Source organism: Dermacentor andersoni, chromosome 2 (genome assembly GCF_023375885.2).
Source record: "Dermacentor andersoni chromosome 2, qqDerAnde1_hic_scaffold, whole genome shotgun sequence".
In the NCBI taxonomy this organism is placed as follows: Eukaryota; Metazoa; Arthropoda; class Arachnida; order Ixodida; family Ixodidae; genus Dermacentor; species Dermacentor andersoni.
In genome coordinates, this window is record NC_092815.1 from 119,041,075 (window position 1) to 119,058,031 (window position 16,957).

The 16,957-nt window shown below is 43.9% G+C and overlaps 1 protein-coding gene and 1 long non-coding RNA gene across 5 annotated transcripts in view; one reads left to right on the forward strand and one right to left on the reverse strand.

Annotated features, from left to right (window-relative positions):
- LOC126541311 (reticulophagy regulator 3) overlaps positions 1-12,895 on the reverse strand; it is a 42,122-nt gene extending 29,227 nt beyond the window's left edge. For all 4 annotated transcript variants that reach the window (XM_050188043.3, XM_050188041.3, XM_050188040.3 and 1 more), the window contains exons 1-3: positions 12,644-12,895; positions 10,805-10,942; positions 1,891-2,017 (exon numbers count right to left, since the gene is read on the reverse strand). In XM_050188043.3, coding sequence (XP_050044000.2) covers positions 1,891-2,017; positions 10,805-10,942; positions 12,644-12,879 — 501 coding nt within the window. In that variant the 5' untranslated portion in view covers positions 12,880-12,895. The remainder of the gene's footprint in view (positions 1-1,890; positions 2,018-10,804; positions 10,943-12,643) is intronic.
- On the forward strand, positions 8,305-10,943 carry LOC140216145 (uncharacterized). Its single transcript, XR_011892821.1, has 2 exons — positions 8,305-8,399; positions 10,827-10,943. It is a non-coding gene; the product is annotated as an uncharacterized lncRNA (long non-coding RNA).
- Positions 12,896-16,957: the final 4,062 nt, after the last annotated feature.

Genomic DNA, 16,957 nt, shown 5'->3' on the forward strand with positions numbered 1-16,957 from the left:
TCAAGTACTACCAAAAATAAACACATTACATTACTTTTGCAATACAAAGGAAATGTAATGTTGTTGTAATGTTGAAATGTAATGTTGTTTCCCATCACTACAATGTGGTTGTAGTGACGGGGAACCACAGTGACAACCACAGTGGCACACTGTGCAACCATAACTGTTTAGTGGGCGAACCTGTACCCAGCAAAACAAGTAACACTCAGCACAATGGCACCAGCAAGCACACTTATCTACGATGACAAGAATAGCATCGGCTATTTATATATGGCTCATTGAGCCTTCCAATGTTATCACTGGTGCTCGTGTAAGTTCTTGAATGTACAGCACTATTCTTGTAGTGCACATAATCTTGTTAATTACACAAGGCTCAGCGAGAACAGAAACAACAGATAGAACCAGCGATAATATTTAAGAAGTTTTCAATACAGAAAGGTGTGTCTTATTCTGGGCGATAACTCTGAATATTTGTTAGCCAATGAAATATGGTCACCGGGAAAGAAACAAGTACACATGGCAACTGATAACATTTTTCTCACCATGCACCTGACATTTGAATAATAAATTTAACTAAGCAATGTCATATACAGAGTGGCAGTAAATACTGTATTTACTTGCATAATGATCACACGCACGTAATGATTGCCTCCCTCAGTTTTGTGGTCAAAATTAGATTTTTTCTTTCTTTCTCGTGTAATGATCGCACCCCGAACTTGCCACAGCGATATGTCGTGTGCCAAGTCTAGCTAATGGTGATTGTGCTTACCATCTGTCGAATGCTGTCGAATGCTACGTGAACGACTCTTCAAGACATACCAAGTGGTCTGCACGCACCAAACGTTCTTAAGCAGATGTCCCATTTTATTCCTTTCATCACTGTCCAAAGTTCCATGAAAAATAAAAGGTACAACCAAACTTGCCTTGGCTTTATTATTTGTAGGCATTATAATGGTTGTGGTCAACAACAACAACAAAAAAGGCGCCTTTCGATTCTTCTCGTCTGCACTCGTGGGCACGCAACAAAATGCAAGCGGCAACGATAGTAGCCACATTTACACTGATACGTTAACGTGTACCCTATTCATATGCCGATGCTTGTAACGCAGCTAACATATTCGCCCACCCTTAGCGGAAATGTGCCGTATTAGGATAGTAGGGAAGAAAAATGCCGCAGTTTCCACAGCATACCCACCATGTGTTTCTATGTCACTGGCAGCTAAGCACGCCCATCTGTTTCTTTCACCTCAGAGTGGACATGGCTATGTTATTGCCACAGCTTTGCCAACATTAACGATATTATTCATAAGTGATATGGAAGAAACTGTTTCAATGCGCGTAATGTACACAAGGAAAGAAAAAAAAAAGTCGCATTCAGTGCGTTCAGCTTGCTCCGCCGGCCACCATTTTTGCTTTGGTGTCCCTCACTGTTACAGCAGCAGCCACCTGTTTGTTGACCTGTTGTCATCCCACAGCAAATGCAGGACGAAAAGAAATTTTTTCTTCTTTTCGCTGGAAATTTAATCAGCGTAATGATAGCACCACTGAATTTGCGCCAATTTTTTTTTACAGAAAAAGTGCTATCATTATATAAGTAGATACGGTATACTTCCTACCTAAATGTACTACACATAGCACTAATTACAGACTTTACAAATCATGGAACGGACCTTTTGAAAGCATTTTGTTTTTAAATACAGTACAGGAATGTCTCTATAGCTTCTACAAAATACTATTCCGTTAAACAGTTAAGTTCAATAGAGATCTAAAGTGTTCAAGAGTGTTACAGCTTTTAAACGCAACAGGTCCACAAAACCACAATCAGCAATCCTTCAAGACCTCACCCCCAACACCATCTATTATTGTAAATATAAAGAGAATACAACGCACCAATCCTGGGTTGGTCTTTCGGAGAAGAATCACATTTGCAACCCACTTTCTGACGCTCTCTGACCAGTCAGTGATGTATCGGCTCAGTTCAGGCACACTGAAGACTTGCGGATGTACAGGGGTCCACCTGCAAAGTATTGCTAGTATGTAGATGAATGGTGCATATAGAAATTGGCTATCAAACAACAACCAAAGTTCCAGACAGTAGGAAAATTAATCACAATATGCTACCAGATGCATATTTTGTACGAAGTGAATCCTGCTGAAACACAACAGCAGAAGCAAGGTCTGCTTACAGCATGGCCTCTTCCCAATTGACACTATATCTGGGCACTCAAACAAAAAACCAAGAAACAGCACAGTGTGTTGATCACATGTGGTGATAATCCTGCCTGCAAAGTATCACACTGATGTGTGCCACGAAAACAGTTGAAAATTCAAATGAAAGCCTGTGCCTTCTTCAGAAGCACCAGTCTACAGCAAAGATATCATCGCCAGCAGCGACATTACAGCTCATGCCTCCATGTTACACATTGTGACTGCACCACACAAATGGCCAGCAGTAACATGAACAACTCGAAGATTCCCATAAAATCCAGAATGCAAAAAACCACCATTAAATATGTGCCAAGCAGGGTGAAAGGTAAAAAGGGGAAATAAGAAAAGAGGAAGAATATGAAGCTTTCATTTTGCTGCATCGTCAGAATTATAGAAAGCATACAGCTGCAGCACTGGTAAAGAATTTTCAATCCTTCAGCTAGTTTTGTAAAGTTTACAGAATCTGGTCTCCATGCAAAAGATATGGGAATGTCTACTATTTGACACTAATACACTAGGGACGCATCCATTCGACCACATGAAAAATATGCACAATGTAAAAAAACTTGGTGGGCACTTAAGCTTCCCCTCTAAGAGTGGAACGCGATAGCATTCAAAGATCCCCCCCCCCCCCCCCCAACTGCCTCTCACGCTTCCTGGCAACTGCAGCTTATGTAACCGTAATGTTTACTGGGAAATGTTGGCAGCAAACGCTATTCATGAAGGCGGGCTATCTGGTATAAACGTGGCCTCTTAAATGGGCTGATTCCAGGGGTAGTGCACATTCGCACCAAAAAAAATTACACAATCTTCAGGTTTCCGTTATTGTTTTGCACTTTTAATGTTGAAATCTGAGAAGTTTTAACATAAAAGCCATGTGCTGTCGGTGTTTTGTTTCATGATATTTGTTTGTGGGTTGTCATTCTCAAAATTCCGAGGAATAACTTTGTCAAGAATGTAAGACACGGTATAAGCAACTTTAGTAATAGAATGATGTGGCAATATAAGCCGCATATACCGCATGTCATAAAGCAAGGCGTGGCAAATATATATATATATATGTTATATAAACTTGTAAACATAGGCATACTATCTAAATTAAGAAGCATGGTATCACGCGCACACAAGCAAACATGAGCATATCTCACTCAACGACTGCAGAAACTCGTGAAAATGCTGCAGTGAGGAAACATAGCAGCAGCAGCGAGCGAATTGATCTTCGTGCTGCCGCTCGCATTAACGCAAACTAAGCCATAAAAACAGAACACAGCGCGGACTCTGTACCTGTCACAGATGGCTTCCAAGATACAGCGGTCTGGCCGGGCTGCCTGGAGCCTCCCTCCTCTTCCCTAGCCTCCCCCTAAAGCCTTGTGTACGATAGAAGGCAGCGCGATTCCTCCCTACTTTCATCCGTTGCATGCGCGAGATTGAGCTGCGATCGGTGGCTCACCGTCATACACATGTAACATACGGCGCCCGGCGTCGATATTATTGCTTTTGGACTTTATACGGAACCTCACGGTGATGCCAATGGCAGAAATGCGCCTGGAGTCTCCATATAATTGCTATCACAATAAAAGTGAGAGACAGTGAAAATGAAACCTTTGTCTGACGACATTCCAACATAGAGAGCAAACATGCAGCCTTCAACTTTTCAATTCCCTTTATTAAAACAATCTACAGATACTATTTAAACTTGCAGCAAGGGCATGAACATTTTATGCATGAATATTTTCATTAGTGCTTTTGGTTTTATCAATATTGTAGCACGCACAATTGTGCACACAACGCCTGAAAGGGATAAGTGTCGCATGGGCCCTCAGCTCCAATTAGGGAGAATATTAGGGAGTGACATTGCTTGTAGATTCCAGGCAAGCCAATGAGGGGGTCTCGGCAGATGCTGGGGGGTAGTAGACCACCTCCTTGCACCATTTCTCACAACATTTCATATGGTGTTATTTACCAAACATCTTTAGAAATTTGTGCAAGAGAACACTCCTTGGGCAGTCCTTTACAGCTTCCAACGTAAAACAAAATTTTTGAAGGGGCCTTTTAACAGCCTAAGCAGTTGGCACACGTAAGACTGATGCAAAGCAGCAAAATATGGCGAACTGGTTATAACTTTTCCTTTTTCAGAACTCAGAAAGAATAACCATCAATGAGGAGCAAATTTTGCAAAAGAGCAGTTACCGCAACAGTAGCAATTGCCAGTTCTAAACGTGGTGCGAGCATTCTAAAGCAAGATGAATTCAATGCAAGCTAAACAGCTGTCATTGCACAGAAGCACTGCAGCTGGACCACTTGCACTTCTTTTTGTCACAGTGCTTGGTCTGTGGACAACATAAAAAACTCGTACATCTTGCAACTTATTTCAACCAGAAAATTGGCATAACAGGCACAATTTTCAACGGACACTGTGCAAACGTATACCTGACATGCCAGCAAGACGTTAAAACTAGAAGCAACCCTTTATCTAGCATCACGTGACGCTTTTGCCGTTTGCATGTACACATCTAATTTTGCATCCACTATGACTGACCTTCACTGCCACCCTGTTCTTAGAGTAAGCATAAAAAAAAACAGGACCCGATACAGCTCTTCATTGCCTCGACACAGAGGAGGCCACTAACACAAAGAAAGGAAGAGCACTGGGCTGGTATTGCTTTTCTTTTGAAAAGTGGCCAGCTTTCAAGAGGGAAGAAGTGAAGCAATTACTCACAGCTCACTTGGGCAGTGAAACACAGCTAAAACGAAAAACATAAGAAGGACAGGCCATTTCTCTTGTCAGCACATGTCGTGCATCTCTGTCCCAACTTCTGTTGCGCTGCCCAAGCAATCTACAAATCTGCACTTACTTTCGTGCCTTTCAGTCATTCTGTGATGCAATGACTGTTTTAACTGTTTGCCAAAACCCCCCAGAAACAAGTGAGAGCAGCCTGGGAATTTTCTTATGGGCATGTTCGCAAGCAGCAGAGCCGCATAACACCATAGTATTCACTTATCATTAGTTCTTTTCTTTCTTTTTTCGTATGACAATTGTATGGGTATTGTGCATTACCTTGAGACAATGGCTTTAAGACAAGTTTTAGTCATTGAATACGAGGCAACGTGTCCAGGGAGCGGCAATCCTCCCTTTTTGATCTGCCGGTGCATAGGACACACCCAAGTAAAGCAAGCCAGCACAGTGACAGTACATGTCACTGGCAGGTATATCTTAGTCTTATGCCAGAAATGTGACAAAAGACTAAAGTCACATGTACAAGATTACTGCAATTGCATTTGACATATGGGTAAATTGGATAAGTATATTGCACTTAAACAATATGAACAAGAAAGAATGTTCAAATCCCCAGAAAAACCATATCATGGAGGGCACAGAAAACAAATGCCCAGAAATATGCATGCAATGTGGTCCACGAGTTTCATTATGCCACTGCTAGACTGAATGGCAACTAAAAGTGAAATGAGCGAAAAGAATAAGGAGATCTATGGGGCTCGCTTTTTTTTTTGTTAATCACAGCCACACACAGAAACAGACAATGAAGACAGAGCAAGTGTAGGAGAAATTATCGCTTAAATGAAATGAACAAAAAACATGGCAAAGGGAAATGAAAATGCATGAAAGGATAACCTGCCACAGGTTGCAGTTGATCCAACCTCCTCCGCTTTACACCTGGGGTGCTTTTACCAATTAAGCTACAGCAGTAGCCATCCCCTCATCCATTTTCTTGGATGAGCCATGTGTACAAAAAAAGATGAATTGGGCAAGTTGGTTATGATAATGCCACATTTGTCCCCTCTCTTTGTCTTCTTTCCTTGTGTTGCCCTCAACCGTTGTGTGTGCAAGATTAGCCCTAGGAGTACTAGCCAGCACTCTCATGTACAAGAACACATATCCTTTTAACCGCAGGCGCCCACATAGTATGTGAGCTCAGGAACAGGCAACTGGCCAATAAACCCTTGTACACAACCTCATGACATCAAAAGTGTTAAATTCAAGACCCTCACTATACAATGAACGAGAAGAATGAGGTGATCCAGGTGGCTTGATTCTTTTGTTAGTCACAGCCGTACAATGAAACTGCCAACAAAGCCACAGAAAGTGAAAATGTTTAATTGAAATGTAGAAATAATTATATAAAGGGAAATGAAAGTGGATGAAAAGATTACTAGTCGAAAGAGGGAGCAGAACCCGCACATATACTCCCAGCTTAAAATAGAAGCGTGGTTTGAGGAATAACAGATTCTAGGGTCTTATATGGGGGGGGGGGGACAAGAAAACAAAAAATAAAAAGGAAAAAAAAGGGAGGAGGAGAATCTACTAGCCACATAGGCTATTGGTCCAAATATTTTTGTACACATTCCTTGAATTGTTTAAATAAAGCTAATTTTTGATGGATTGATTGATTTGATAGGTTTAGTGCTACAGTCAACGAGCAATTTTTCGGACCCTCTAGGGAACGTAAAAACGTCCGAAAATTCAGGCAGTCCGAAAAAATGAATGCATGCAAAAAAACGCACCCCCCCCTTTTTTTTTGTCGGATCTAGAGGTAAAGGGCAAAGCAACAGGCTTCCAAAACCCTGCCACAGCATCAGTGAAGTGGCTATAGAAAGGGGCGTTCAAAAACTCTGTATGCAGCCGACTGCCGGTTTATTATGTACATGTGCAGCATCAGGCAGCCGGCGTTTTTGCTGCAGTGGCTTGAACTTGTTGATTGTTGTTTGGACGGCGTTCCGTTTGCATGCAACCATATTCGCCTCGATCTGAGCAAGGTTCATGTCAGCACTGTACACCGATGAAAGAGTCAACAGTGCTCGCATCAACTCGGCGCTTGTAGGTGGCGCAGGCATTGGCTCCTCATTTTCAACATCGGAGTCTTCTGAATCCCCCACAACCTGACGGACTATTTCCTCGTCAGTCAGTTCTGCGCAGAAGGTGAGCTAGTTGTCAGCGTCAACAAACTATTCAAAAGTTATTTCCATGGGTATGGAAACCCCAGCAGAGCGGAGGTTGTTGATCACGTCGTCTGACGGTACTGCTTTTCGCACTTCGATGCCATCGGCAAGGACGACGAAGACAGAGTGGGGACCATCGAAGGCAAGCGAAATCCTCAAGTTGCGAACAGTGGAGTTCGCTGACGAGTGTCGAAGCACCTAGGCCTAGCGTCGCAGAGCACACTTGACACAACAGCACAACCACACACCACGCTAGCCAAAACGTGGCCTGCGCAAACAAACCAAAGGTTTGTTCGATTCAGAAAAAGGTGCACAGCACCTCAAACGAAAAAGTGCAGGGGGTGCCGGGCTGCACCCACCCGCTGCAAGGTTCAAGGGTGCAGTGCACCGGGGCGGCACCTTGCATTGCACCCCGTTCAATTGAGCACGGGGGTGCAGGGTGCACTGCTGCACCCTGGGGAATCGAGGGTCTAGGTGCAGTGCACCGTGAACATGGTGCAGAAGGTGCAGAGAAACTTGGCTGAATCGAATAGACCTCAAATGACGCCGCTCCAGAAACTCTGCCGGAGGCAGAAGTGCGGCGATGAACATAGCCAGCATGGCCAGACCAAATCGGTGTGTGACGGCTAGATTCGGCTAGTTGTGGTTCAAAGCGGTGATATGCTTCAGCTGCAAGTCGATTTCCTTTGCAAGGGCGCTGCGCAAGGAGCCAAAGGACCTTCCGTCGCGTCAAAAAGTCCGGAAAATTGGACGGCGGGGGGTTCGAGCGTCCGAAGCTTCAGATGTCCTTATACATTGATTCTATAGGGCTTGTGGCTGTGCCACGAAGACGTCCGAAATATCAGGCATGTCCGAAAATTTGGGCGTTCAAAAATTCAGTTGTTGACTGTATTTGGTTTTGGAACCAAACTAGGCAACCACAGTAGATGAGGCCAGCTATGCTGCAGGAACAATGAAAGAAATTGCAAGAAATGTGCAAGCAGAATGTGGTTGGCGACAGTCCCAGTCTACGCAACTAGCTCAGTAGCAGCGTTCTTTGCTCATTTTTAAGGCCCTCCCCTGATGCTTCCTCCAGCTGTGTCACCTAACTCAGTTTGCTAAGCTCTTTGCCGTTGACACAACACTTTCTCATGACAGATCCTTGGCACGCTGTCATGAAATATTGCTAAACCAGGTGCTTCTCTGCAGAGCACAGAACTCTGAACAAATGATCAAGGATCAATCGCCAAGGGTAGGTAAAATGGCTACCAAGGCTGAATTTAGGAGACGAGAAAGACGTATAGTAGCGTTCTGATATGAATGAGCGTTTCAATTGCCTCTAGACATGAGTGAACTAGAGCAAGTCATTCATGGGTTCAATACCTGAATTTTTAAGTATTTTGCAAGAGTGCTGAAGCTTCAGCTAGTTAATACATGGGATATGTGTGTCCTCAATGTTTATTTTGCACTACTGTGTCTGTTATTAGGAAGTGTTCTTGTGCACTCATGCTCATGTCTTCCGTGTATGAGTAATTTAATAATTTCAAGACGTGAGCTACCACGAACGAAGCGATGTGTGCTGTCTGAAGCCCTGCCAATTCATGCTAGTGACATGGTGAGCTGCCACCTACAGGGTGTGTCCGGAAAGTAATGCAATTATTCTTTTTCCGGAGCTGCTATTGGACCTACCACAATCGGATTGGTTGGGTTAGGTGGGGGCACTCTTAGCTTGTTATCACTGCCTAGTGCACTCTGCTCCAAGCTTTGGGAGTGTCAGGATCATTGTTTCCATGAACCTCTTGATAGTGCTCTGTGACGATGTGCAATGGCATCCACACACGAACAACAGTACGCGATCAAGTTCTGTGCTAAACTCGATAGAAGTCTTGCCGATACCTACCAAATGATTGAGCAAGCCTACGGGAATTCTGCTTTGTCATATTCTCAAGTTTCAAGGTGGTTGAAGGTGTTTAAAGGGGGTCGAGAAGACGTGGATGATGAATCCTGCTCTGGACGGCCATCAACATCAACGAGCAAAAGTGATGAAAATGTGTCTCGTGTTCGTGATTTTTTATGTTCGAATGAGTGTGAGGATGATAGCAAAGACTTTCAATATTCCGAAAACCACCGTGCATGACATCATAAGCGACAATTTGAACATGCGGAAAGTGTGTGCCAAGCTGGTCCCCAAACTGTTGACGGACGAACACAAGAACAACCGAGTGGTGATTGCAAGCAAACTTTTGGAACGCCAGCAAATTGAACCTTATTTTTTGGACAGTGTCATTACCGGTACGAAACATGAGTATTTGAGTACAATCCAGAGATGAAGCGCCAAAGTTCCGAATGGCACACCTCGGAGTCCCCTCGCCACAAGAAGGCAACAAGAATGAGCAAGTCGAAAGTGAAAACAATGCTAATTGTCTTTTTCAACACCAAGAGTGTGGTTCACAAAGAATTTGTACCCCAAGGGCAGACAGTCAATGCTGCGTACTACATGGATGTGCTTGAGATTGTGAAAAAAGGTCCTCCGAGAGCGAAAGAATATGGCCGATACCTGGCAATTGTACCACGACGACACTCCCAGCCACACTTCTCTGCACGTACGGGAGTTCCTGGCCAAGCACAACTTGGTGAAGTTGTCCCAGCCCACCTTTAGTTCTGACATGGCCCCGGCGGACTTTCCTCTCTTCCCAAGAATCAAGAGTGCCCTGAAAGAAGTCTGTTTTGGGACCATCGAAACCTTCCAAACCGCTGTGACAAAGGCTCTTTTAAAAGAAGTTCCTGTCGGCGCCTTCCAGGATGTATACAATGCATGGCAGTCGCTGGCAAAAATGTACAAATGCCAGAGGAGACTACTTTGAAGAATTCTAAATTTTGTAACAATACCTTGAATAAAAGTTTTTCTACGCATAAAATTGCATTACTTTTTGGACACGCCCTGTGTGTTACCTTTAGCTAGGCCATGTCCTAATATATCGAGGACCAATCTTAGAAGACCACAGAGACAAAGCCAGAATTTTGCTGCCTACTTAAGATGACAGGTAGCAAATGTCTACACCATCATTCACATCCCATGAAGGTGGCAGGCTTGGAGCCGCCATGCCAGGTGATGTTGTTCCTGTGTAATTGAAGTCTGCGGGAGATCCGGCAAAAATTCGCTGCTGCAGTAAAAGCACAGTGAGAATTGTTTGATAGCTTGCAGGCTGGCAGTATCAGAGTTGCAAAACCTTAGGCGGTCAACCTAAGATTGCCCTCATTGATCTGGACAAAAGCAATACAGTGGAGCTGTTCAAATTGTGGTTCTGGGAAGCCACACTGCACTTCGAACATTGACAGATTTAATTTATTGGTTTGCAGTGCACCCACAACAAAACGCAGGAGTAGGAGCACGTGGGCTTTAGCAGATAAAATTGCAGACATGAGGTCAACTACAGTAATCCTAGAGTGTTGGCAAGATTCCAAAAGCACTGGTGGCACTGTAAATAAACCTAAACATCAGTGGATGGGCCGCGCTTCTCTATGCCCCAAAATGCGCCCAGCAACCAGCAGTTTTAACAAAGTGCTTGGGCTTGGCAATAATTCTAGACTGAAAAAAAAAGATCAGATATGAACAAAAAGTAAAGTGGCTACAAAACAGAAAGCATGTACAAAAACTTACTGTTCATTATCCTCTCCTTCAGGAGGTGGCACACGGATCTCTGGCCAGATGCTGTTCACCCAAGTTTTGTACATAAAAACTACAGCTGCTATGAGCGCCACAAAAGAGTAGAATCTTCTGCTGCATGACACCACCAACCTGGAAAAGAACAAGACGAAAACATGAGGCTCTTGATAGAGCCACTAATGATGCCTTAGACAAAGCTATGCCAGTATCTCATGAGTCACCTCAACCAGAACTCAAAACTCCACCCAGACTGCAGTCAATATTAGAGGCCGAAAACAGAATTGAGTGTAAAAGGCTTTGGGATAAAATGATGCAACCAGTAGGAGTCACTTTCAATCTAATGAGCTTCGGTACTGTCATTAGCAGGTGCCAAAGTCACAAGGCAAATAATTCAAAAAGATATTCAGCAGTGCAATGTGCTCAAGCTGACTACAAATACAGGCGCACAGCAAGAACTGCACCTTTACCGCGGCATTGGTTCGCATTCTACCCCCATAAAATAGCCTCAGCTCCTGAAATTTCTCACGAGTCCTGTCCTAGCTTCTGCTCATGATTGTTCTTTTTGAACTCTGGCATGACATTCTAGATGCTACGCTGTATCTGTGTGTGATTCTTCTGCTTTCCAAGGCCTACACTGCCATTGCGCACCTGTAAATTGGCAGCTCTCAAGTAATAAAACTCAGTTGTTAGTTCAGCACTTGTGGCATCAGTTTTATGTTCTTGTGCATTATCCTTGTGCTGCTTCTTTAGTATAATGCAACAAATTTTAAGCGAATGCTCCTACTTCTAATTTGTCTCGGCAATCTTAATTTGCCTTTATAAAACAGGCTAATAAGTAGTGCCTTATTTTAATCTCAAAACAATGGCACTGCAAGAAAAAAAAATACCGATCAACTCCCTTGTTCCCAAAGCAAGAAAGGAAAACGTGGCATCGAGCACAAGCAACGTGACGGCCTCACAGTGTGAAACAGGCCAGTTAATCTTAAGTCAGCGTTCATGGGCAGATAAGATAGGAACGACACTTTCGGGTTTCTGGGCATAAGCAAATAGCGTATCGCCGCCAACAAAAAGCGCACTTCCGCGTCAGTATCGCATGGTTCAAAGCAGCTGCGAGTTCCAAAAGGCATGTTTTCGGGGCAAATGGCTGAAGAAAGCGGTCTCATAAACAGAAAAACAAAAGTTATTGACATGGAAACACCAAACGATCAACGCGCTAGCTCGAGGTTTTTCTAGACAACGGCGCGAAGCTCGAGGGCGACGCAAACGAACGAAGGTCACATTGTCAGCCAAAACTGTCACAAAAGTAACACCTGAACAAAGGGTTTGAATCGATAGCCGTCAATTCTGGCTATCAGTGACAACGTAGGTTACTACTTCGTTACTAATATTCAATTTCGCGCAACCACAAGGCACATGGTCCGGTACGCAGCTGTTATGCGTTCACCGCGATACTCGCGATTCAGTTTTTCATTCATTAGACAAGCGTCTTTGTTATGCTGCTATGAGGAGCATGCCGCGAGATTGAATCGGATTGGTTGTGTGTTGCGTACTCACTGGTGAACCGAAATAAAGCAATCAAATGAGGTAAAAAGAAAGAGCAGCACGACTGCAAACACGTTTTAACTGATTCATTGGGTTTTCAACCAAATTTGGGCAAAACGGCAAGGCGTGAGCGCAGCAACGCTACTGTTGCCAATGTGTCTACGGCGTCCACATAATAAATATGTCAATTTCAGCACGCGTAAGTTGTATCAGCCAAACACCACATATGCAGCGAAGTCACTCAGGAACGTCGCGCAAATACAGCGGTTGTACCAAGGACGCACTACTCACCAAAACAGACAGTTGACTGCGACAAAGGCAGTAGCGCTCACGTACGGTCTCTCCCAGATGAGCAGGCTTTGGATTGAGATCAGATGTGCCTCAAAAGGTCCCAGCACGCGCTCAAGAACACAGTCATGCTCTCTGTCGCCTGTGCCAGCAACGTTAAGCTGCCCCTCGAATCCAATACGCAGAAATTCCCTCGACCAAGCGAGCAGTTGCAGCACCCGCTTCTGCGCGGCAGCCATGTTTATTTTTCTTCGTCTCGTCTGACGTCACGAAGCATATGACGAAGTCACCTGACCGCGTGCGCGTGTGTCGCCCACCGCGGTGTCGCCACCGCGGTCGCGGTAGAGGAGTGCGCGCGATGCCGCAGGAGTCCTGCGAACGTTGCTTCCAAAGTGTGAGAAGGCAACTCCTCCCATACACTTGTCTAGGAGATGTTGGGGAAGGAGATGACTGTATGAGAGGCGCGTTTTTTTGGTTCAGTGCATACATATATGGCTACAGTTCGCAATTCAGCGGTGTTCACACTTCTTTAACTGCGCATTGCTCTGTCACTGTCATAGATTGAATTCAGAGACAATTAACTCGTACAGTGGTCAAATGTTCTCAGTGTGAGCAAGGTACTTATTTCTGCCGAGCAAACACGGAGAATAAGCAAAGCCGCAAATCTAGGGATTTCTGAGATACCATTTGAGGGATTTGTGGATACTGTATATGTTGGCAGCATTGCTTTGATAAGCTAGAATTTACCATCGCTATCGCAGATTGATATTCTTCAATATTTCTTCAGGAAGTGTCTCAAAAAACTCTGCACTGCTTTTCAGAGGATTGATTAAGACGAAAACCAGCGCGACAGACGGGTTAAGATACTATATAGATAAGCAACAACTTGCCAACTTGCCAACAAACAACTTGCCAAGGCAAGTTGTTTTTTCATCTACTTTCACTGCCATTAATTTATCATTTATTTAATTCAATTAGTAAGTACATGTTGTTTCCCCTATGTTGTCCTTGGTGTCTTTGTTTGTTGGCTTCTCATGACATCATTAATAAAAATCGGGCCCCTCGGTCAAACCCCTTTCTTCTCGTTCATTATATATATATATATGCATATATATATATATAAAAGGAGCATCCACCCTTTGCACTCCTTAATGTATCTTTTGTATATGCGTCATTTTCGCTGGTTTTCGTCTCAGTTGATCATGCTATCTACCAAATCGCCCAGCACTTAGCCTTGTTGCTCTACTTTCCCGAGGAAAAGCACAGCTTCGTGATACGCACGCATCGCCATTTTCCTTCGTTTTCTGGCAACCGCTTTGCAGTTAGAGGCGCACCCTGCTGCATGGCATTTGCGAACGCGTGAAAAAAAAAAAAAAAAAAAGTGGCGTTGCGACACCCGGGGCACATCTCCAAGTGGGCATGGCTCGCGTTTTGCACACATATATGCATCGCTTTACGGTAAGATTTGCAGCGTGACAACCAGTTAGAATAAAGAGCACCGCACGAGTAGAACTGTGTCAGACAAGAAAGTGGCGGAGAGAGAGAAATTAATATACTGCGCTGTAAAAGCTGCTAATGTGCGTGTAAAGACCCCGAAGCAAGAAAGTGCATAAAAATAAACAAAATGAGAGAGCGTCTCTGCGTTTGCGTGCCTGGATTGCTGCGCAGAAATGTGTTGTGTTTTCATTAACAACAACAACAAAAAAAAGTTTTCAACGACCGGCATCCACGAATTGGCCACAAATGAGAAGTCCTTGCTTCCCACTTTCGCATCGAAGTTGCTAGTGCAAATCGATCGCTGGCTGGACACTGGACGCCAGGGCCAGTGGCCGGGGCTATGTTGCAAGCATGTGGGCCGCGTTCTGCGAGGACTCGCTAGAAATCGAGGCACTACAGGTTGCACAGTGATGTTAACAGTGTCCGAAGTGTATTGTGACATGCTGGATGGTGCATGGTTTGTAAAGGTCGCGTTAGAGAAGAGTGCGACATATTTGTCCAGAAATTAAAACCCGCAAGCAACATCTACCTTCCATAAGCGCTGGGATTCAAAGCGATGGAAACATCAAGTTCTCAACAGTCGACATAATTTATTTTATTTATTTATTTGAAAAATACTGTCAGCCTTATACAGGCTATTACAGGGAGTGGACGGGTCGGTACACGCAGGAGTACAATGTATCAACTATGCATCAGTAATCATAACCGATACAACAGCAATCGATACAACATCCTATACAACCGATAACAAACAAATCGCAAGCCTCATAAGTAAGCATAAAACTTAAGTAGACATAATATAACCAAGATAACGCATCAATATCTTATAGCATAAGAAGGTATTCTTCTACCCTCTCCCCAAATTCCTCTACGCTATCCATGCCAATAATTTCCCGGGGCAAAGCGTTCCGTATTTCAATGGTAGCAGGAAAAAATGAAAATTTGAACGTGTTGCAGCGTGTGACGTATTGCCTGATATGTTTATCATGACACTTTCTACGGGAATGACGATGTGATGGTTTCAAGTGGACGTGTTTATCTATTTTTATGCGATCATGATAAAAAAAAAAAAAGGGGGAGCTTCATTGCTGCCACACGCCGCCGACAAGCAAGTCATAAGAGACGCATAAGAGACACATAAGAGGCGTGTAGAGTATCGGCGAAAAAAAAAATCCAAAAATAAACATGGGAGATATTGATAGAACCGGAATCGTTACGGGCATATGTAACTGTACGATATAGGTAGAAATAGATGTTTTACCGAAGAAAGTAAAGCATCAAGAAGAGATAGGCAAAATGCTTGACGGCGATTGATGTAAAACTTGCTTAGCTCAAACAGGCTAGGTGATTGTTTGTCGCCGCCCCGTTTTAAACGCTAATGAACATCTTCAGCTATACCACTCCTTCCCCACTTGTTCGTGTCTATTTGACATTTCGTTTGTTTGCATTCATTCATTCATTATTTCTTTCGTATGTATGAATTTGCGTGTCTACTTTCTTAATTAGTTCCTTCTTCAGCATCATGGGTACACTTGTTAGAATCTGCGGCACGGGTTTTAGTGATATAGCCGATGCTCCAGTAATACTACACGTACTTCATAACAGAACAAGGCCCCGGTATTCAAAATGTCGACCTCGAAATCGAGGGGTCAGGCTTTATGAGGGGTGGAACCTCTGGGTGTCGAATTCTGTGAGGATTTCGTTAGTCAGTCCATATATGAACGCTCCGAATACTAAAGAACACGCTTACCACCGAATACGAACACAAAGGCAACTGCGGAACAGGCGTTTAACTTCCTACTATATGTTTTCTTTTGTGTACTTTTTGTTCGCTTTTTCAGCGCACGCGTATGCTATCAAATGCCAATTAGGCCAAGAACAATAGTTGTGGCTTGCTCGCGTCACGCACTGTATGATGTGCTTGACTAGACGTCATACTTATTTGCTTGACCGCGAAAGTAGCAAGAAAGCCCTCGTCGTATGCGTGCTCTCTGGATCCCGGGGTTTCCAGATTATGAAGTAACGGGTCAGCTCAAGAAATGACGCATCCGCGCAGGAAAGAGACGGTGTCGGCGGCTTTGAGCATAAGTCGGATTTACTCGGGCATGTCATGACAGTTTTCGAAGTAATTAAGCCGGCACGGTACCGACGACAGGTCGTGCGGTAAAATGGTTTCCGGCGACAAGTTGTCGTGAGAATCGTGGGCAGGTTGTATAAAGAGAAGCGGTGGAGGCGACCGCATCTGTCAAGTACGCGCGCGACACTCTCTGTGACAAGACAATCTCATCGTTAACGTGCGGCGGGTGGCAGCACTTCTCTCAATTATTAGTGGCGCGTTCTCAAGCGTGAATCTACCTTCAATTATATGTTTGTACTTTGTCCAAGCCTATGGGCATCATTCGCATGGGTTCGTCGTCGTTCTTTCTTGCGTGCACAATCGTTGCCTAAAATAATTTATCTGTCGTAAAAAACGATTGCTTACGCGCATTCTTGGCGTACTTCCGCCACGCGAGAATGTATTACGAGGAGCGCAAAATGAAAGTAAAAAGAAAAAAAAAATGTAATGTATTGAAGGACATTCTAGTTCTCAGTCTTCTAATGGCGGTATATATATATAAAAAAAGCGGTCTTTCTTTTCTACGTGCACCCCCCCCCCCCACCAACCTGTATAAATTAGAAAATAGGTTTCTGATAAACAGTATGACCATGTCAAACGTAAATTTGACACGTGTACTGTAAGAGAAGACGAAGAAAGAAAGCTTATTCGATTAACATAAGAGAAAAAAAAAAAGAAACTCCAGTTGGTGCGGTGACAGTAAA